Genomic DNA, 23173 nt, shown 5'->3' on the forward strand with positions numbered 1-23173 from the left:
TGTTCCATTTAGATTAATTTAGGATCAATACATATAATTAAGTTTGTCAAAAAAATGTTTAAAAGTTGGAGATGACAGCTCCATACAGTAAGATGACGTTTCTTCCCGAGGTCATGTGACTGATTACAGTAAATCCAACATGGCAGACAGAGTGGATCTTACGCGGTAACTAAAGCAACATTTCAGGCGAAAACAGCACCGAGTCGACGCGGATATCCCGCAACCCGACATCCGCGATGAGGGAGAGGCAGAAGAAGAAGAAGGGGAGGACGTGGGCGGAAGCCGCAAAGACGGTACTCTGTCTCTCCCTGACTGTGTTTACTACTGCTCCGTTTGTTGTGGTTGTTTTTTTTTCTTGTACGCTCCCACTTGTAACAACTGTGGATGAGTTCATGACCCGCAGGCTAACGACGAAATGTTCCGTTACACCGATGAGACCGAGGCCTGTTTTGACAGTAGAGAACTGCTTTCACGTGAAATAATGTTACCGTCACAAGTAAAGTTATCCAGAGAAAACATGTTCCCACTCCCCTCCAACGAGTTGTTATGACTGCATGGAGCAGGTGGCTCGTGTGTCACCGGTGTAAAGTCAAGGAAAGTGTCCCTGACTGAAGTCTGTGCCTTGCGTAAGCCATCATTAGCAACAATGCTAATGAGCTAATGCTAAGCCGAACTCCGTCAACAAGTTTGTTTGCGACTATAATTTATTGCACACTGTACACTTGAAGTCCACGTGTTTTAACGAGTGAAACATAAAAGTTACCAGGGTTGACAGATAAACGACACGCGAACGTTAATTAAAATGCAGAAATAGAAGTTGTTGGTTATCACAGCTAGCAAATTAGCCTAGCATGCTAATGTTCCAATGTGTCAAAACTGTCAGAAGTTGAGGCATTGCCAATTTGACAGTATTTTTGCTGTTTGAAGTCCAATTACAATTTTAGCCACCTTTTACATTGTGTTAGAGTACGTCCAATTTTTTCAACCACAGCAAAAATATTAACACAAAGTATATTCACCAGCTTTACAATCCTTTTTTGAATTTAGAAGTACACCTGGCATCATATTTTGTAGCGTGTTTTTGTCCACTTACCATAACATTCAGTTACTATCATCAACTGGAAAATGAACCAGAACAGAATTAATTAAAATACATAAGTAAAAGTAAGAAGGTAATCTAGTGTTCTAGGACAAGTCAATTACCAAAATGTATTGAAGAAGTTAAATGTTATTCATTAGACGGTTGGTCCTTATGGTTAGGCTGTGTAAATATCAGTATTCTATTTAGTTGTTGCATCCGTTCCTCAGTTCTTGTTTTTTGTTGATGTTCTACACACCACATTATGGGTCTTGTACACTCATACAGTATGTGCCACAAAAACAAAGGCAGTGTGTCAGTGATGCATTTACTGGGATCATGTTGCATCCCACAATCACAGCACATAGTCTCTCCAAGGCTCACAGTACTCCAGCCTCATGTAGAGATTATATCTCAGTGGTTAACCACCTGTCATTTCAGACCAAAGACTCATGTAATACCATCATGTCTTGCAGTCAAAGGCCTACAATGTTGGCAAAGGATTTGTGGTCTTAATTATTGGTAGCAGCATGTCCTGTATTCCAGAAAGGCTGTGTCACAGGGATCTAAAACTAATATTACATTGGAGCTGTTGAGCCCTAATTTGGACAGACTGCTTGCTGCCCAAAGGTAGGCAGCATCCTATGACAAAGTCATGTAAAAGTGAATTCTTCGTAGGGCTAAAATATAGCTGGCTATATACGTAATGGACCTCTCTTATTTGTTCCTCTTTCATTTATTAGCACAAATACCTTTAAATAAGTCAATTAGCAATAAGCAATCCGACTAGACACATACAGTATGCCGAACTCATGTCTACCAAATCTAACTCACCTCATCTTTTTAATTAGCTTAGCTTAGAGTATACGTGTCTTAACATGATAGTCTGTAGTAGAGAGTCTACCCCAATGTTTACTAAATGGGTTAAATGCAGTGGTCGAATTCCATCCATATGCATGGTGGTTAATTTACAATTCCATTTTTTAATTCCATTTATGGTTTTGGGGGGAGAAAACTCCAGGCTCTCCATAAATGGGTCCCAGAGTGGAGAGGTTTAAAACCTCCAGCACTTCATGACTTCTTGTTTCATGTGTTATCTTTGCTAACGCTCACCCCACAATGGATGCAGTTGTGTACAGTTACATTTCTTACTCTTACCTCATAGAAATTGCGGGATGCATGTGATTGTGGGTTTGTGGATTCTGACCTTTGTGTGATTGGTCTTAAGTTGACAACTGTCCTGTTTTTGGATTAAAGGTTTTGGAAAAATACCCAAACACACCAATGAGCCATAAAGAAATCCTGCAGGTGATACAAAAAGAACGACTTAAAGAAATAAGGTAAATATTCTAAGCACTTTATTCTTTATTGTCTTCAGCATTTGTCCTTCTACACCAAAGCATTCATCCACAGTTGTTCATATCATGTACTTTTCTTTCTCTGATTCACTCGGTTGCAATTATTTTAATACCATTAATTGTTTCATCTCTTTTTGTTCTACTGTCACTGTTCTCGTCCAGAAGGTAAGAAAACCCCCAGCCTTAGCCCCCCATCCTTAACCAACTCCCTGCACTGCCTCCCTGTTTGGTTTAAACCTCCGCATGTTATTAACAATAACATGTACTACCTCCAGTTGCACAGAGACGGTGCCTAACACTAAGGCTGCAACATAAAGTAGATGGCCTGCAGTCACCTTTTGCATTAAAAAAAGATTTAGTGTTCATTTCTCAAAATTAACAGACCTCGTACAAAACAAAATTTATAATATAATTGAATACATCTCTTTTGGGCAAAAAAATGCACAAAAAAGAAAAACAAACTTCAGAACCATACCATAAAAGGGTAGAAAAATGATTTAAATAAACATTAGTGTCCAAAAGCTGACTTAGATTAAATAAAAAATATCAATTATCAAACAAAAAAGTAATTATAAATAGAGATAAAGATAAATGTTATCCTTAAACAGATGAATGTTACAAAAGTCAAAAATCAGTCAAAGTTAACTGTATTAGCTTTGAGCTAAAAGTACCATTGCTAACCTTAGAGCAAATCTGATCAGAGTCTGAACTGACCACACACGTGTCCCTCCAGATGCATGGTAGCGAACTCTACCTGGATTGATATAAGACCAGCTTTTGCACCTCTCTCTCTCTCTCTCTCTCTCCCCCCCCCCTCACTCTGTCTCTCCCAGCACCTCTCATTTTCTGAGAAACAGATGTGTAATTTGCATTTTTCTCTCACGATCCAGTGGAACTTCACCGCTGGCATGTCTAAACGCAATGCTGCACACAAACTCTAGAGGAGACGAGGGGATCTTCTACAAAGTCCCGGGCCGAATGGGAGTCTACACGTTAAAGGTCAGTCAAATGAAATGCTAGTTTAATAGCTACGATAGGCAACGAAGGATGAGTCGGGTGTCACGACATGAACTCTCTTTGCTTTCCTGCTGTATAAGAATAACAGACATTTGTTTAAACTACAGAAGGACATCTCAGACGATGTGAAGGAGCTGTCAGAGGAGGGCTCTGAGGAGAGCAATGACAATCTCTCAGACTCCCGTAACACAGAAATCAGCAACAGTTCAATCACTCAGGAGGGCAGGAGAGGGAGGTGGATACGCAGAGGTATCGAGTGCCATGTTGTTTTTATTCCACATTATCATTTATCACCACTGAGTTTTTCATGTTTTTCTATCAATGCCAGGACACAATTGTAGGAGAACTGTAGTCTGGTGGTTGGATATGATCAAAACATTTCACATAGTGAATTAAAGGATTTGTAATGATTTATTGCGTTGAAACCCATTTTTACCAAGCAGCAACATCTGTCACTGAGAACAAAGTTTTTAAATTTAAATTAATTTTGTTGATGACTTGATTAATGCGTAGACATAGAGGGTCTGTACTGTAGTGGTTATTACACCTGCTTACACATCTGCCTTACACACAGATGGTCTTGGGTTAGATACCCAGAAGAACCACATACTTAATAGCGCCACCTGTGGCAGCCTGTGTGGGTTGCAAATACTCACACTGAATTTTTCACTCTGAATCCTGTCATCTGGTCTATTGTTGGCTGGCTACATCGTTTTTCTGCAGTAGGATTGTTGTAGCCAACGTTAGCTCTAGCGACTCTGGACACAGCAACACGTTTTTTATTGAGGTGATACTCTCAAAAAAAAAACTGTGCTCTCGTCTTCCATCAATATTTTATAATGCCCTGATATTACACGTCTTGTTTATTTTTTTGGGGGACAGGCCAATGAACTTTAGGTGCATTGCTGCCACCTACAGGCTCGAGTATGTACATCAACGTTACTGTTAGCCAGAGATTAGGAAACATAATTAGGAATGTAACATTTCTGCTGTTTGTATTGTAATGAGAGAAAATTAGCAACAAGGAGGAGAAGTGGGTGACAAACCAAGTACGGACCAGCAGGTTGAGACACGTCAGAGCAGGGATGTCAAACTCAATCATGCAGGAGGCCGAAATTTAAAATGCAGTCTACATGGGGGTCAAACAGGGTTAACATTTATTAAGCATCATTGCATCGTACATTGATTTTGCTGGTCACAAAATCAACGTACATCAAGGAGATGAATTGGTTATATATGGAGTTTTGGTAAACAAATGTAAATGTACATCAAAATGTATTTTGACACTCACGTGCATAATAGCCCTGGTGGGCCACATACAATGATGGTAGAATAAAAGTTAGAGTTACTGTTCAGCTGCCACCCTGCTTTACCTACGTACAGAGATCGGCGAGTGTAAACTCCTAAAGTAACTGCTAAAACAGGAAACTGTGTTGTTTTTTTCTCTCAGTGTGACACTTCCTCAATACACACAAGTGAGAAACTGCCAGAGCAGGAGTGGGAGGGCCCCAGTGTTTTTTGTTTTTTGAAGTGATCAATAGAAAAGGAGCCTCTAAGTCAAATGCAGTGAGGTGGCATCGACAAAACGACGAGTGGTAAGCCTGTGGAAGGTGACGCAGATGAAAGATGCATTTTAAACATAAGCTGCACGGTCGGAGATGATGGTTCTGTTTCCATCATTCCATTTAGAGCTTTAGTCAAGTGATATTTTAGCTCTGTAATGGACTCCACGTCTTTGTGAACCGTGTCGGTTTCAGTTTCAACGAAACAAAAAGCATTACAAGGTAAAAGTCTGCCCACTCCCCTCAGGAAGTGTATACTGTAACAAGTCTCTGTGTGTGTGTGTGTGTGTGTGTGTCTGCCTTTGTATTTCATAGTTCCCTCCAAGCTGCAGTCACAGCCGTCGTCTCCTCAGCCTCGATGTTCGTCTCCGTCTGTTCCCACCAGTAAACTTATCTCCCCTTCGCAGAAACACAGCAAGAAAGCTTTGAAACAGGTAATGGAAGAAAAGCAGCCTCTGCATTTATTTCTGTTTCAGTATGAAGTATTGTTACCTATTTTCTATACATTTCTATACAAACAGCCCTCAATGAGGACACGTACGGTATCAGATGTTGAGTTTTTGCCCCACCCTTCTACTTGTGTACATTTTTTAGGAAGTACCAGCCAAGGGTATCTGGTTAAATAAAATTGTTTTTTTACTCTGTTATACATATTTTGTAATAATACCTACATAATACTATATAATACTTTTTTTTATTTATAATTTATTGTATTTATAACTTCTCTTACATGTATGCTTAATATCCATTTAAAGCCTGTCCAAACTTACTTCTGGGCAACTTTTAGCTGATAAAAGTTTTTTTAATGAGGCCCAAATTTTTATTGAATGACCTGCAAGATAAGCAATATTTTTACTAATTTTACTAATACAGTTATTTGTATTTGTTATTTGTTATTGAGAATCTTTTTCCTTGATTAAGATGTAGCTATTTTCACTATATTTTTGCTTCCTTTCAATTATTTTTGTGCCAATGTTGTTGGCTTACTTGCTAACTTGTAAAACGTTTTATATATATATTTTTTGTATTAATGTTCTATATTTTTTTGTTTTATACCCTCTAGCTGTAACCACTTTTTGTTTTCAAGATTGTTTCCTATTTGTTTTTTTTTTTTTGCAGTTTTTTCTTTAAATCTTTTTCTTGGCTAATTCATTTGCCATTGCACAGGTTTGTTTATTCCTTGACCTAAAAAGATCAAAGGCAGTTGTTAAATACATATTAAATATATGCGTTACATACATTGATATGTCACTTAAATCTTCAGTCTTCAAAGGAGGAGCAGTGGGCTCTCAAGCATTTGTTAGGATCAAAAGTTGTCCTCTAATCCTGGATTATTATGCTAAGCCTTGCCTTACATATTTTACTGATGGACTCTGCCCTCCATCACACCTACTCTGTGGTTTTATTTAATTGGATTCCACTTGATGCCAAACATTGTAATGCACACCATCGTTGCTGCTGTAGATATTCAACGGTGTAAAAACAACTCGCATTCATTGAAAATGTGTAGGTGGGTAACACTCGACGCTGGCTGTTCGTGTAAAAACAACATTCTGTACAACGATGATTCGTGCTCATGTTATGTAACATACATGTTCTTTCTGTGCGGCTATTGAACCATGAGTAGCTGCCGCAGCTGTAGCGAGACAGAAATTCACGCTTTTTCATGTTCAGCTGTTTTCTTCTGAAGGCCTTGAAGCAGCAGCAGCAGAGAAACCAACGCAGACAGGGAGGGATGCCAACAACCTCCAGTCCCAGGCTGCTTCTCAAGTCCATCAAAGACATGGCAGAAAACATTACAACAAAGACTGGTGGGTTTCAGCATCATCACCTTGTATGTCATTATTATTCATTTGATGGTTTCACTCAAACCTAAGATGTCAGTCATTATTTACTAAGCATTCTGAATTTGAACGACACCTCTCTGTTAAAAAATGTAACTTTGCCACCTCCATGTAGTAACTAAAGATCAAAAATCTCTTGTGAATTAATTCAGGTGGGTTTTTTTTCTTCTCGTCATCTCCATTACAGATTTGTGCCACACAGTCATACCCAGGAAGGTTTCCCAGAGGACAAGTCGCATTCGTGCAGGTACATCAGATGTCTACTTGGTGTGATTAGAAAGTGGAGATACACAATTGTTTCTATTACTTTCTTACAGAGGTATATATTGGTATATTAGAATAAATAGGCTAATAGGGAAGTTTGATGAGTAAAATAGAACACGAGGTGAATGGAGGATACAAACAGGGACAGCAACAGAGCAGTGAAGTGTGCTGTCTGAGTGACAGCTTGGTTCCAGTGTCTGTGATGGTATTGGGTTCATCAGGAGTGAATGTTGTTTTAGCCACATGTGAAGGTAACCTTGATGCAGAAATGTATGGTGAAGTTTTAAGGACATGGTTTTGTTGAGTTTTTGAGCTTTTTCCCTCTAGAGTTGCAGAGTTTTCACCAGGACAGTTTAGATTGGATAAATACTAGGGATTTTAATTGACAGGATATTCAAGTTAAAGCAACAACATGCATTTATAGTGTGCATTAACAACTTTGGTTTGCATGTGTTTGACATATGATGTATCTTGTATTAAAATGTCCTACATGTCGTGTAAAAGAGAATCAATGGTGACCACACGCTGCAAAAAGTCTTCTTGTATCGTCAGTTTCCAACAGACACTGTGCTCTCTGCTCCAACTTTTAATAGATTATAGCTGCAGGCATCAATTTCTAAATTAGTTTGAGTCCTAACAAATTAAATTTGCTGTAACCTGAATGTGAATGAGGTAAAAATGCATACATTTATCATTATTAGTCATCGTGTCAGCAGCAGGAGTGAGAAATGTTTTAGGCACTGCTGATCTGAAGAAGCCTCTTGGATGAGAGGTGATACGTCCTTAAGAAACCTGCTCCGTCCAGTTGCCCTCAGTGTAACTATTTTTGAACTGGTCTCCACTTACTTCGTCATTTCTTTGTTTTCCACTACAGGGCAAATCAAACGCACCAGGTGTAACATAGATGTGGAGACTCCAGACTCCATTTTAGTCAACACTAACCTGCGGGCGATCATCAACAAGCACACCTTCTCCGTCCTGCCCTCAGATTGCCAGCAGAGGCTGTTGAAACTCCTGCCCGAAGTTGACCGGCAGGTGGCTCCAAAATTATAATCACTACACTTACTATATAATAGAAGAGTAGAACTAAAAAAAATCTTTAAATGTTCCGTATCTAAATAAACACCTTTTAATAGAAAATATATAAAATGTGTATTAATACGTCTGTATTTAATGACTGTATATAAGTAAGTTTGACAATATTAGTCATAAAACTGTGTTGTTGTTGTTTTGCCCAGGCCTGCATGGACGGCCTCCTCAAGGTCACAAGCTCTGCCTTAAATAATGAGTTTTTCACGTCAGCAGCACAAGCCTGGAAGGAGAGGCTAGCTGAAGGTCGGTGCAATTACCTCTTGCTGATAACAACAGAATTTGCATGACATTTGAAGATACTCCAGTTCATTAGGATAAAGATAGAGTACCATAATTATGGTTTGTTTTTTTTATTATTATAAAAAAATTTTTGTTTGTTTTATAGGCGAATTCACACCAGAGCTGCAGCTACGGATGCGTCAAGAAGTGGAGAAGGAAAAGAAAGTTGAGCTGTGGAAGGAGGCTTTCTTTGAAAGATTTTATGGTGAAAAGTAGGTTCTCCCTGAGATCTTTTTATTTCAAAATGATAAAATGAATTCCTTGACAAGGATTGAAATGCTTACTGTTTAAAGACTTTTAAAAAATCTTGAAGTCCAATTTATTTATCTGTGTTTCTGATGTGTATAGTTCTGGGCTCAGCTTTGAGGAATCCAAAAAGTTGACGAAGGTTGATACGATTCTGGAGTCTCCAAAACCTCAGTTGCTCCCTCAGAAAACTGGAGCGGTCACTCAAGCACCAGAGGAAAGCAGGAGCAGAAAAGATATCAAACAGGCTGACGGGATTGTTAAAAACACAAAGTTATCGCAAGCACCATCTCTAGAGCCTCTGAGGACACGTCCCGCTGCGAGAGAGGCCCTTTTCACCATACAGCCCATGAAAACGCGGCGCTCACAGTCGGTGGAGGATCACAGGTTAAATGCGAGAGTACAGACGGAAATAGCTGTAATAAAGACACCAGAGAAGGAGGAGCAGAGACAGGCTGAAGGACAGGCGGTGGGTATAGTACTCGATAATAAGGAAGGAGCAAAGAAGGAGAAAGATGAACTCCCCCAATCGCTCGTGAAGAAAAGCCCTCCATTGCAGGATAGCTCAGAGCTTAAGGAGGATCAGACACAGTCTGTGGTTAAGCCTGCTGAGAGTGAAAAGGTCATGTCAGAGCCATGTGGCCCCTCAGAACCTCTCAAGAGAAAATCCGTGAGTGAGTCAGAGGGTGAATTGACACCAGAGAAAAGACCTCGTGTTTCCTCAGTTTCCTCCACATCTTCAGTCTCCTCTTCCATTTCCCTCTCAGCATCCTCCATCTCCAGCCCTGCAACTCCAACCTCTGCAACAAACCAGAGAGTTCCACCACTCAAGGTAGGCCAGGTACAAGTTCTAACTGATAGAGGTCACATTTCCTTGTGATCAGTGATGTGCTGTGTCACAATGACAAATAATTCACTTTCATAGTACATTTATATGCAGTTTTAGCGAAACAGATCATTTGCTCTCATAGTGCAGCATGTAACTTGATGAAGATGAAGTTACCTCAGATTTGGGGAAAAACATTGGCAAATACACAACAAAAATCATTGTTTTATTCATAAACAAAATGATGATTTTCAGATTTTTTTTTCCCACTTATGGTGTGTGATATCATTTTTATTCTGTTTTCAAATTTCAGATCCCAGTGTCGAGAATTCAGCCTGTTCCATTGTCACCAAGCCAGATCTCTCCCAGGACACCGCTCCCTGCCCCCCTCAGCAGCCCGAGTCGCCCTGGTGCTCGCACTTTGGCTGACATCAAGGCAAAAGCACAACTAGCACGAGCACAGCGAGCGGCAGCTGCTGCCATGTCTATGGCGTCAAGGGGAGCCGTGCCGGGCCCGGGACCTGGAGGAGGTGGCGGTGAGCAGACACATCTATTACCCAACCTCAGCCCGACATCCCCACAGACGCCAAGCAGATTACCAACCAGCAGTTATCTGTGCATCACGTCACCTTCTCACTCAGTGGATTCTTCTTCCACAACTGGATCTGTTGCATCTCATTCAACCAGCCTTGGTTACTCTCAGTATGGTCCACCCGCTGGTAGTGCAAGTGTAGAATATAACAAAGACACTGTAAACACTTCAAACACCTCAGTACCGCCTTCACCAGTGGACACTCCAAAGGTACAGGAGAACCTGCCTCCTATTGTATCGTCAACCAGGAACAGCTCCTGCATTCCCGCAAACAACCCACTGGTCACCCAGCTCCTTCAGGGCAAAGAGGTTCCACTGGAACAAATCCTCCCAAAACCTCTGTCCAAGACGTCAAAACCACCTTCCACGAGCAAAAAGAAATCCTCACTCTCTGCTGAGCAAAGGATTGATAAGATATCTCACCTGCCAGGGGCAGCAGGTGGAGCTGGAGTTTCACCAGAATCCCCAAGAATATACAGAGAACTTCCCAATAAGGAGGCCCAAGAGCAGATCCTACAGGCGCTGATGCAGAGGAAAGTCCAGAAAGACTACTCCTTTGGGGATATACATTCTCAGTACAGAGTCCCTCAGCTGGTGCCCACAGGGGATCATCAGGACCAGTCGAAGGTTTGTCTTGGCTTTTTGGGTCGCAAGCGGGTTGCTAGACCTGCGATGACAGGACACTATCTGCTCAATGTGTCTACATACGGTCGAGGACCAGAGAGCAGAAGGATGGTGCAGTCAATGATCCCCAACAGCAGTTTGAAAAGGGACGGTATAGAAAGACAAAAGACGGAGAAGGAGGAAGAGCCTGTTACCAAGGTCTTTTCTTCTGGTTCTGAGGTTAAAACAGAGCAGCAGAGACAGTCATTAATCAAGACTGAGGACGTGGCAGGCTTTCAGCACTGCACCAGTGTAAAAACTGAACCAGAATCAGAGGACAGTGCAGCTGGTTCAGATAACAACAGCACTTACACCACAGCCAAAGACACCAGCTCTTTTTCCCAATCACACCGAAGGCACCTCGAACTCTGCAATAGTAATCTGGGGAACTCCGAGCCATATCTCACCCAGGAAGATCCCTGTCACCAGCAGCCGCCCGCCTTTCACGCCCAGAGAACGCCGGAAAATCAAGAGCCTGTTGGACCTCAGTGCTTCGGTGGTTCTGTCAGCATGTCCGTACCTCAGACTTTGAGCCGCATCGCCACCAGCACCAGCTCTTCTACATCCTCATCAGAGGCAGATGGAGGAAGCGTCATGTCCTTCTCGGTGACCGTCACCACCATTCCTGCCGGTCACTCGTTAGACCACGGAGACCAGGGCGAGCCTTTGCCCGAGCAGTCGTTCATTCAAGGTTCCAACATAGAGGATGTCCAGTCCAAATGTTACTGTCGACTGAAGGCCATGATCATGTGCAAAGGGTGCGGAGCCTTCTGCCATGACGACTGCATCGGCCCTTCTAAACTGTGCGTCTCATGTTTGGTGGTACGATGATGTCCGAGAGATGTGAGAGGTTTGGGTTTTGGTAAATCAAGACACAGTAAAGTAGAAGGAGGTTATTCTGCATCAGTGCAGAACAGTGTTGGGTAAATCTGTTACGCAGTAATATGTTAGAGTACTTTTTTGTTGCCAGTAGTAACCTCAGGCCTTAGACTGAGAACGTTCTCAGTCAACCCGTCATTTTTATTCCATTATTTTGAAGCCCATGAAACATCAATCACATTGTTGGCCAATTGGAAGATACTGTATGTTGACCAGCAGATAACAGACATCAACTACAGATGACCAACACCCATTATTTATGTTCTGTGTCTGTTAATGTTGGCCATCGGTCAAGGATAATAACGTACTTTCACTTTTGGTTTGTCCCATAATCACGAGTCTCCACAGCGATAGTCCACATAGTGATTATCCAGGATACTCTTTCTGTTGAAACCCAATGTGGGACTAGGAACCGAGTAAATGGAACCCTAAACCATCTGGGGATTCTAGCAGTGCGCCATCATAGTCCGAGTCATCATCATCAATCAACTTTTGACCATTGAAATTAGGCGTTTATTGACCTCATGTTCATTATATTTAGGTGGTTGCGTTGTGATTTCGTCTTTGAATCATCAGACCTAACTCTGACCAAGAGTTTATGACATTCTGTAAATCCCCCCAGTGTTTAGCATATGTGACTTATGCTGTAGTGGGAGGTCCTGTTCAGACTTCAGAAGTTTGGGACTGGATTTCTTTTCAACTGTGAAGTGGCAGGACATGATTTATTATTTGTTCTTGCCAGCTTGCCACATTTTTCCACGTACACAAAGTCTGTATCAGCCTTCACTACGTATGTGTTTCGGAGGATTTACTACAGTTTTTTTAACTGAAAGTCTAATTTTGGTAACACATGAGTACCCTAACATCTTACTTTACTTTTTTAGTAACTATAGTGTGTAACAGAACAAGTTCCCTTTTTCTCTTCACTGTGGATTCTTTAATCCAACACTGGTACAGAGTAGGTTTAAGCTACGATCTCAACCTCATGGAACGCTACTTAGTCACGGAGAGAAATTGGAGGATTTACACTGGATGGTCTTTTGTTCACCAACGTTTAAGAAAAAAAATTGTTATAGTGCAATTATTTTGGTAGTAATCTCTATCAGTTTTCAACCCAATTAGAGGTTTTATTAAATCTGGCAATTTTTGCACTTGATTAGAATAATTGTTATATATTTTTAAATATATACAGTATGTATGTATATGTGTGAGTGTAGTTTTTAAAAAAAGGAGGGAAAATGAATGTTATTATTTTGTAGAACACAGAAAACTGTGGGTTTTTTTAGACCCTTTATTATTGGGCCTAATCTGTCAGCAAAAAAAACCTTGGCGCTAATGATAATCATCTATTGTAGAGTACCTCCGATTTTGGCATTGATGCATGTATGGCAGGGAAGTGCAACTTACAGTCACTATTTTGTATTTTTAAAAATGTACACATGCAAGGGAAAGATTTAAAAAGAAAATTTATAGTTTTAGAGGATGCTGATCATTTTAAATGATGAATTTTCTAAAAATTTACTTAAGAACTGTTATAAAAGTACATTAATGTAATTTGTTTTGTTAGCTGGTAAGTGGCACTTTTGATGGGACAGTTATTGTGTACAGCACTTACACTAAATCGCACAAAAATGAAAAAAAAAAAACCATAAATATATATATGTATGTATATGAATGCTATTTTTATTTCTTTTTGAAAAAATATGATCTTTTCCGTTCCAGGCTGAGGTCAAAAGTCATTTCTTTTTCTGTGAACCTAAGCTTTCTCTTCAGAGGGCGGGTTCAGAGAAACTGCCTCTTCTGTTTTCTTTTCATTTGCAAATCAGCAGAGGCTGAGTAAAAATGTATATATGTGCTTATACATATTGCCTAGATGTAGAAAAGTGGCTTTATTTTATTTTTTCAGCACAACGTTCTTTGGTGTATTGATCAGTTTATACAACAGTGATTTTAACAGTGGGAAGAATATAAAGAAGAACAGTAAAATATGCTACGTTGCAGAAGACACAAAGATGAATTGGACATGAATTGTAACACTGACAAACAGGCAGGTTTAACATTTCACTTCACTATGGCCTTTTTCTGGTTTACACAGGGAGTACTCCTACATGTGATATGATGTAAGCAGAACACAGACCTGTAGCGCAGGTATGTTTTAGGGCACTGACTGTGTAACCACAGTAAGACTTTTATGCCTTGGTTTTAAACTACCAGGTTAAAGCCTCATTTAACTATGCTCCTGTAGATTCCTCATGATCCAGCAGGGGGTGCTCTACAGTAAATGCACTAGTAGGCAAGCGTAACGTGATTCCAATGTCTCATGAAACAGCATTTCTGGGGCTCCGGTGTTGTTAAGAACCCCAAAATACAGCTAGAGTTCTAGTTTTCTTGAACATCAGCTAATGCCTCTGTGCCTGTGCAACAGGATCATGCTGCTTACTAGAGAACACCTCACCACGGACTGTATAGAACATGTAAAGTCCATAACAAGTCTGCTTTAGACACAGAAATTTAGCTCTAGGCGCAGTACCACAGTTGACAGATTTGCGCTGTAAAGCATTCAAAGAAGACATTTTTTGCAAGTGTGACAGTAGTGATTGACACTTGATACTAATCTTAACGCAATGATGTGAAAAGGCTGGTGTGAAATGTTGATACTGCAGGTTTTTCAGATGATCCCAGATTAAAAAGACATCATTTATAAATTCCGGTTTTCTGGAGGTTCACAGTTAGGCCTGTTTTATAGCACTTATTTACATGTTAATATACCAAAGTCACCTTGAAAACAGTTAACAATCCTGTAGACTAATCATTTCTTTTATATGTCTGACTAGTCAAAGTAATATATTTTAATTAATATATTTTAATATAAAGGAGATCTATTTGCTAATTGTTTTAGACAAATCAACAGGGTATTTACTATAATAATAATATATTGGCTGTCCATTTATTTCTCTTTGTAATTTTGTTTAGACTGGACTGACCACAAGATGGAGAAAAAATGTAATTCGTATTTTCCAGGTATCAAAAACACTGTAAAGACCAGGGTTTTGTGATTCTTCCGTTCATTTGAATACGTTCCAGTCAAATGTCTGTATCATGTGACACCGTTGTTCTTTAATGAGTCGTTGAGGAAGTATTTTGCTAAACTTAAAGGTAGAAAATGCTGTAAACCTAGAGCATGTGTTTTTCTCTTCCCTTCCTACAGGGGGCACAAAAATGCAGTTTAAAATTTTACTGTTGGTTTAACAAAAAGGTCAAAGTGCTATTTCCCAAGCATTTGACCTTAAGAACTTTGCCCATTGATCCAAATTGGGGTCACGACCCACCCATTGATGATGTAAAACTCTGTTCTTACTTTTTAGAAAAAAAATTATATTTTTAAGCACATAGACTGTGCTTAAAGTGCTTTTTCTATGTCAGATGACACAAAACCAAGTCATATTTTAAGTGTACATGTTGAAAACGAAGGATTTCTCTGTGTGTGTCTGTGTGATTTTGTGTGTCTTGTTAAAGTTGTGAAACTCACAAATGGTTCTCAGTAGGGGTGTCCTTTCACTTAAATTGTCATTGATGTTGTGGACACTGCCGTGTACATGTATTTTCAGTGGGTAATCGTCATGGTGGAACGCTGTGTGCTGTCAGGTGCTTTTAAAGACCAGTCCACAGCAAGACGTTGCCATAAAAACATTTAAATGAGACAATGCAGCTGAAACTACTGTTGGATGAAGACACCAACAAGAACCTGTCAACCGTCAACACTGTCACCTGTTGTGTGTGTGTGTGAGTGTGTGTGTACTTTTAGACCAACACCCTCAACTAGAAGTCTCTTCATGGACAATCAATAACAATTTTAAATTGTGTCATTTTTGTCTCACTCTGGGTGAATGTAATATAGTAATCAGCACCTGTAAACAAAGTGTATTTTATTAGAGACTATTATGAATAAATAATAGAAAAACAAGTTGTAAAGTCTGGGTTTTTTTGTTCTAAATTCATTGAATCCAAATCCACTTCACGTCAACTCTTGTCCACTCATTATCTTCAACTCTACCTCCATGATGTACCAAAGCATCATAGCAGATCTCACTGAGGGTATCTTACGATTAGGATAAAATGACAGGTATGTATCAAAGTGTGATAGTAATAAAGTCAGAGGTTTGATGGCAGAATGTCCAAGGGACAGGTGCGGAGAAATATGATTATAAAACCTTAGTAATTCCAAAAAATGGCTGAAAACAAAAGTCAGAGAGCATCTTAGTTAAGATGAGCACTTTGATTAGTCAGAAAGTACTCTGCTTTATATAACATTGTACTGTATATACGGTATATATATAGTGTATGCATAGTAGCTGATGCAAAAAAAAAAAGATTTTTGTTGTTCTTTAATTATCAGCTCATCTGGCTTGATGTCATCGCGTAGGTAATAAAAGAGTGTATTGCACCTTTAAATCCCTGCTCTTCTCTGTCTTCCCATTTCTACTATGGTTGGAGGTTGGATCATAATTCAGAGGAACAGCAGCTGTAGTAGATGCGCGCCTGTGCGTGAAGCAACGTGCGTGCATGAGTGCGTGCGTGCGTGCGTGCACATGCGTAAAAGTGTAGTAGGAGGCCGCGCATGGCATCTGTGGATCTGCTGCTCTGCTGTGCTCTGTCCTCTGCTGCCTCTGGGTCTGCTGCTGGTGGATGTACTGGTGATGCTGTAGCAGGAGCGAGGCGCAGCCCCCCGTCACTGAAGCTGTGCGAGGCTGGTGGAGGTGATCATCATGACAGTGACGCTGCTGCTGCTGATGATGATGATGATGGATGGACGGAGCCGTTTCTCATCGCTCGGACAGCTGTAACATCGCCCGCGTTCCCGTGGATTCATCAAAGGTGAGAGTGCGGCTGTGAATCACGCAGGAAATATCCCCTGCTGATCCACTCCGGTCCACGCATCCTGCACATCTGATGCTGCTGAGGCTGAGGCTGAGGCTGAGGCTGATGCTGATGCTGATGCTGATGCTGAGGCTGATGCTGATGCTGAGGCTGAGGCTGATGCTGAGGCTCCTTTTCTCCTGGCATCTCCATCCATTTATCTGAATTATGTCCTTGTTCTTGCACCACTCCCACTGACATCAGTAGATTTTATCTTTGGGGAAAATGACAGCGCGAACATGTGGCAAATAAATAGAAGTGGAAGCGATGGTTGGGTTTGTTTTTCTCTCTCCTTCTCCTTCTTTCTGTAAAATACAACCTTAAATCCTAACTCCCAGGGCTGGACGTGAGGCGCCATGATGCGGGAAATCCCCCCGGCTGATCCACTCCGGTCCACGCGGCCTGCACATCTGAGGCGGCTGAGGCTGAGGCTGAGGCTGAGGCTGAGGCTGAGGATGCTCTCAACCTGTCTGTGCTTGGTTTTTTCTTAATAATAACTCGACAGCAGTGAGAATGTCAATTATCCAACGTTTCTCATCCGTCAGTAAAACCAAACACCACTGCGATGCAGAAATAAGATAGATCTGCGGTGGAATCAGCAGCATCATGGCTGCGTTAGTGCGTGAGAAGTGAGCATTGGTGGAAGTGTTGCAGCGTCGCTCAGTGTGGAGGGAAAAAAATGTACAAACCAAGAAGTGTATGATGTCAGCGGAAGGGAGATACTGCAGTAACCGAGTCCGTCAAAGAGGGATGTTGTCATTACCTCGGAGCTGAAGGTGCGGTTTCACTGAGGAAATGACATGAACGCACCTTAATGACTGAGATTTTTTATTATTATTATTGTTAAATTAATGTACAAATAATTCCATGTCAATGACAGAATAATCGCACTGATCCGTGTCCCGTGGCTGTGAATGTGCTCTTCATTTCTCCATGAATAAATCAGAAGTCGAGTCTTTTCCACCTTTATCTGATTTGAATACGGACTATTGTTATCGTTTGCAGTTATCGTCTACTCTCAGGATTTTCCTGCCGAATCCAGCCTGGAGTTGCCTACTCATGAATTTCAGCTCATACTTCTCGCGAGGAATATTTACAATAAACCATTGTGTTGTTTTCGCTGACGTGTGTTTGTTGCATCTCCCACTGAGCACATTTTTGGTTCACAGAATTTGTGACTAAATCCCAATCACGAACTTCTGTTTTCCCTAATGTTCATTGAACTTCATGGCTGAGAGAGACACCGTCAACGACCAGATGTGTGTGTTGGTTTCTGAGAGTAACACCATGTTCCTTGTTATATACAGAGGCTAAGATTATAATGTTATACGCGCAGAACAAAAGTTTTTTCTGGTAGTAACCCTCAGTTTCACTACTTTAGACAGGATGAGCGGCCATCTTGGAACCCTGGGTTCTTTTTGTTTTGGGTTTCGTTTTGGGATGATGTTGGCGCTTCTGGTGTTTGACTTAGTGACTGTGAAAGAAAGTTGGACAAGTTCTCACTCCATTTTAGTTAGCAGTGACATTTTTCTGAAGATTTTTCTAGAATATGATCATATATTTTTCCTGTATCCCAAGAAAACTATGTGATTATTAAACCTTTTTTTTACTATGAGTCACATAGATTTGCAATTTGAATATGTAAACAACATTTAAAATGCAGTTGTTGGTAGATGTTACCGCAACATCACAGGTAGGAAATGGGCTCAAAGCTGGCTGTGGAAATATGGAGTAGTTTGTGAATTTATTTTTATTTTATTTCAATGATATTGATGGTCTTGTTGAAATGACAGTGTTGTTACATTGATCTAAATGTGTGGGCGATCAACCACAGTTATACTGTAACCCGTCAGAAAAAGGTTTGTGACCCGCAGTTATAGTCTTAAAACCCCTATAAATCACCTTAATATTTTTGAATGGAAGGTCTTTTTCCATTTTCTGCTGTAGATCTTTTATTTCCACCTTTAAACGCAGCATGTCAATATTCAGGGAATCGTCTTTGGGACAGTTTTTCAATTCATCGATCAGCGTCCTAGGACCAGCAGACAGGATTTCAATGTACTCAAGGCCACTATTCAGGGCAAGGACAAACAAAGAAAAACAAAGAAGAATGCAACTCCGAGGACAGACCATGGAGGTCAAATATCACTTGTCTAACTGTAATATATATTATATATCTTTTTATGTATTATATACTGTATAACCAGTATGCAGCAGTTTAAATGCAGTGTAAAATTCCCATGAGTTTCAACTGTTGCTGAAACATCACTGTTTCATAGAAAGTTATAATTTAAAAGAAGAATCCTATTTTTTTTTCATCAGAACAGATAACATATATAGCAGTTACCAGCCTGAAATACACGTTTATTTTACATAGACTAGTGTATCAACAACTGTGTTGTGCATCAGCAAATAAGCTGAGCTGATCCCAACCCTCCCCCACATCCTCTTCTTTTTTCTGGGTTAACCAACGAAAGAAATTTCAGAGTCTAATTTCACTGGAAAACGTTCCCATCTGAAATGTCCTGAACGCTCCACTGTTATTGATTTTTAGAGGAAATGACCATTACAGTAAGGCTAAAACAAAACACAACATGACATAAGGAGCGAAACCTTCATGTCAGCTGATGTTTTGGTGGTAGTGCTCCTAACTTTGGCTCATCCCCCTCCTTCCTGGTCACATAGACCATGTGACTGGGACATATTTTGGGATCTTCGGGCCCCTGGCTCCATGGGGCTCATCAGTCACCGGCCAAGCGTAATGTGTTATGTGTCCATTATCATTTAGTGGCTTCTTCGCAGCTCAGCCGCTGTCATTAGGGCCACAGGATGCAGTCACTGCTGAGCGACATGTCATGGAGAATTATCATTTTGCCCAGACCACAGGCAGTGGAGTGTTTTACCCGCTATAACTCAGCAGAGTCTCCTCACCAGAGGACACACCGGGGAAGCTGAAAGCACACACTGGGACTTAATAAAGTCTTAGTGAAGGAAGGAGCAGCAGGACGTGTTATAAGCTCTTTTAAAAGCCACATTTTGTCAGTGAGAGTAGCCTATCTCTAACACTTCCTCATGTGTTAGTGTAAAGATGTTTAATTACTATTGTCATTTGTCCTTTTGCAGGATCAACATTTAGACCTGTTCAAGGATTGACTTTCATCCAGAAGCAGGTGAGTGTTTATAAAAGTGTTCATTTCTTATATGTGTCATTGTGTAAGTGTATTACACGAACACAAAAACCAATTAAACATATTCATAGTCATAGTCAGATTCCATATTTGCTTAAATACTCAAGTGCCACATGCTACACCGGCAATGCTTAAGATGTAGCAAACAAATGCTCTGCAAATACTAATTTTTCAGTTTTGTGGATAAAATATTTACTTTTATTTATAATGCTTTAGTAAGTAATGACATTTTAAATCCAATCTGACAGATTATTACAAAAAATGGAGATACCGATAACATCGGTAACTAAAAAATCTGTTTCCTGTTTGTAGCCTTGGCACTACAGTAACTGCTAACTGCGGCAGCTACGTTAGCTGTCTTATACTCACTCGGTACTGCTTCTTAGTAACAACTAAATTACTCATTAAATTTGTTTTTGCCTTCCCACACATTTAAAACACCCAGTCTGCCAAAGTACTGTATGTCATGCTAGCTGTAGCAGTAAGTTGTTTTAGCTCACATGCTAATGGCACTGCTATAGGAGAATGCTTATTGTAAAAATATAACATTATATTATCAGAGCACAAATTTATTGGATCCAATACATTGGTATCTTACTATACAAACTATATATTTCCATTTTCTGAAACTTTTTTTAGTTACTGTCAAATAAGAGTATTTGAGTATTCAGAGAAAAAAGAGATAAAAACACGTACGATTTGAATATTATGGTTCTATAAATTATACAAATTGTTATAAGAAAGCTTAGGATTATTTATTATTATTTATTTTCTTCCAAATTCTGTAACAATGTATAATATTTTCATCCAAAAGTATGTGACAATTACTGAAAAATACATGTTTATTACATAAATCCGTTTTGTGAAATCATAATAGCTCATAATCATAAGGAAAAATGCTAATATTCATGTGATATGGTAGAATATATATCAATCCCATAAAACCATTGTGTTATATTACAGTGAAAGAGCATGAGTGTGAAGAGCTGCCGTTGCAGATTCAGTGAAAGTAGAGATGACTTACGGCAGCGCATTAAAGACTGCAGTGACAATACAGCACACAGGGGAAATGAATGAAATAAGGAAAGTGATAGTGTTTCAAAGGGAACTTGTCCTACACCAGGGCGACTTTATTGAGTTCAACAACAAATAAGGTCTTGAACAATAACTATATGTTGAAATGACACAACTGTGCCAACGCTGATGTTACGTCAGGCGTTAATACAGGTCTTACTGTAGATGGTGGAATATAAAAGTATTTCCCATAACTTTTAACCGTTGTATTGTATAGTTATCATTGTGATTACTGTGCAATACCTATTTTAATGCTCTCAAAAAAAACTTTTGCAAAACATAAGCGGGGAAAGTTCAGTTAATTGACATTAACACATGTACTAAAATATAAAAACTTGATAAAGTAAAGCTGGGCCAGATATTGCAAAAGTGAGATGGACCCACATAAGATAACCAGAAATTTTAGTCAAATATTAAACTATCCAAATGAAAAACTTATTTGCTCTGTTTACACTCTGTTTACACTCAGAACACTATAATCTTTTTATGTGTAAAAAAAGGCCCAGGGATAGGAATAAAAGGAATATAAGTAGGCAAAACATGGCGGTATTCCGCTTGACTCAAATGTTAATAAGTAGGCAAAACATGGCGGTATTCCAGACACTTGACTCAAATGTTAAAAAAAAATCTTAGCCTGCAGTATAAACATGAAATGACTGGATTGGATTTGATAATTGAATTATTCTAAATTTAATGTAATCATCTGATCTATTTGATTAAATTAAGGTGCAGCAGTCATGAAAGCCAATAATTACATTTGTAGCTGGTTTGTAATGTAAATGTTAATGTTGTTAATTTAATTACCTGCCAAAAAGCAAAAACAACATCCAATTTATAATCTGCGGCATCAGGGAGCATGTGTAATGTATGATATAGTCCTGCAAAGTCAACATTAATATTTAAGCTATAAGAATTTCTTTAGGTGGTCTTAGATTATCCAAGTTCTCTGGTGGGAAAACCATCAATTTCCTCTTATGGTCTCATACTGCCTCGCTGTAATCTCTCAGTGATTTTTGGGGAGTGTTTTGCATTTATAGCTTCACCGCTGTCTGAGCTTGTTAACGTTGCCTGCTCTGCTGTGTGATGTGCTGCAGGATGATCGAGGAAGGCAGTAAACGAGGCAAGGCCATGGTGGAGAAGAGGCAGCTCTTCATGGAGATGAGTGAGTGGAGTCGACTGAGCGAAAATCTCTTCTTTTCAATATTCACAGTCAGTTCATGTCATTGCGAGAATGGCCTCCAAAAGTTTCACAGGAGAAGCGTGGTCGCTGGCACGTACGTTTTTATTTTCCTCCTACGCAAGGACACGGAGGGAGTTTGAGTTTACCTTCAGTGAGAAGTGTTGTGTTAAATGATGATTAATGGCTAGAAAACAAAGTCAACAACAATTACTGACAGAGTTTTTATCGTATTCTATGGAGTAATAACTCCCCCAAAAACATGTAAATTACTTTTATGAGTTTAGATGAAGGAACCAGGATCCATTTATATTTCCCATATTTGGGTAACAGTTAACTATGGTACTGTGCAAAAGTTTATTGATTAAAAATAATAAATAACAACTGACTACTTTAAAAATATAAATTTTAGTTGTGTTTTTTTGATAAATATAAAATATAAAATAGGTAAACGTATTATCAAGTACGTATATGATCTGTCGGCTAAGGTCATGGATTCATGTTGCAGGTCATAAGACATAACAAGACAGAATACAGCAACAGGAAGCACATGGACAAGGGCAAAGTTCACAGTGCGCACAATCATTACATCTGTTATGGGCTAAGAGTTGGAAGAAACCCGTGAGACCCAGATACACTCATCTGTGGTCCAGATGAATCGGGCCAGACTGGGTTTTGGTGTTGTATTTACAACAACTTGAGTCCAGAAAAATGGCTGCAAATGCTGAAATGTTTACCTTTTATGGCCCAATTCTTGTGGTATATTGGAGTAAAGCCTTCTAAGTGATCCTACTGTACGTACACTAAGCATGTGTGCAGTTTGCATTTGTTCCACATGGAATGCATTCTGACATATCCAAATGGGTTCTGTTCTCGAAAACCGTCTTATATCTATGGTATGCATTAAAATAAATACATGGCAACTATTTAACCACAGTCTGCGTTCTTTTGTTTCGCAGGAGCTCAGAACTTCGACGTCATCAGACTGTCCACTTACAGGACCGCCTGTAAACTCCGATTTGTGCAAAAGAGATGCAATCGTAAGAGCCTTTTCTCTCTCTCTTTGGTTAGACCGTCTGGTCTGTTATGACTCTCTGTAGCCAATGAAAGCCAGCGC

The 23173-nt window shown here is 39.8% G+C and overlaps 2 protein-coding genes across 11 annotated transcripts in view; both read left to right on the forward strand.

Moving 5' to 3' along the window:
- Nucleotides 1–53: 53 nt before the first annotated feature.
- Nucleotides 54–15662, forward strand: asxl2 (ASXL transcriptional regulator 2). Of its 5 annotated transcripts, XM_008312405.3 has the most exons (13): nt 54–293; nt 2336–2418; nt 2599–2601; nt 3327–3435; nt 3561–3702; nt 5331–5449; nt 6706–6826; nt 7047–7106; nt 7998–8158; nt 8362–8458; nt 8601–8706; nt 8843–9572; nt 9880–15662. In XM_008312405.3, exons 1-13 carry the CDS (start codon nt 237–239, stop codon nt 11650–11652), a joined length of 3561 nt encoding a protein of 1186 aa, XP_008310627.1. In that variant the 5' UTR covers nt 54–236; the 3' UTR covers nt 11653–15662. The 5 variants fall into 5 exon arrangements, 3 of the variants coding, with proteins under 3 accessions (XP_008310627.1, XP_008310635.1, XP_024915503.1); XM_008312413.3 differs by lacking the exon at nt 2599–2601; XR_003050978.1 differs by lacking the exons at nt 8843–9572; nt 9880–15662 and having other exon boundaries at nt 7998–8154.
- An 80-nt stretch (nt 15663–15742) lies between these two features.
- dtnbb (dystrobrevin, beta b) overlaps nt 15743–23173 on the forward strand; it is a 38899-nt gene continuing 31468 nt past the window's right edge. For all 6 annotated transcript variants that reach the window (XM_017036797.2, XM_017036803.2, XM_017036805.2 and 3 more), the window contains exons 1-4: nt 15743–16575; nt 19741–19787; nt 21974–22041; nt 23016–23096. In XM_017036797.2, the coding sequence (XP_016892286.1) occupies nt 21975–22041; nt 23016–23096 (148 nt within the window). In that variant the 5' untranslated portion in view covers nt 15743–16575; nt 19741–19787; nt 21974. The remainder of the gene's footprint in view (nt 16576–19740; nt 19788–21973; nt 22042–23015; nt 23097–23173) is intronic.

The sequence above is a fragment of the Cynoglossus semilaevis genome, chromosome 1 (assembly GCF_000523025.1).
Source record: "Cynoglossus semilaevis isolate Cse_v1.0 chromosome 1, Cse_v1.0, whole genome shotgun sequence".
Lineage (NCBI taxonomy): Eukaryota > Metazoa > Chordata > Actinopteri > Pleuronectiformes > Cynoglossidae > Cynoglossus > Cynoglossus semilaevis.

Bases quoted from the DNA above. Each gene is read 5' to 3' on its own strand.
- asxl2 (XM_008312405.3), top strand. From the start codon at position 237: ATGAGGGAGAGGCAGAAGAAGAAGAAGGGGAGGACGTGGGCGGAAGCC. The intron at 3,436-3,560 runs GTCAGTCAAATG...TTTAAACTACAG, and splicing joins TGGGAGTCTACACGTTAAAG to AAGGACATCTCAGACGATGT. The intron at 3,703-5,330 runs GTATCGAGTGCC...TGTATTTCATAG, and splicing joins AGGGAGGTGGATACGCAGAG to TTCCCTCCAAGCTGCAGTCA.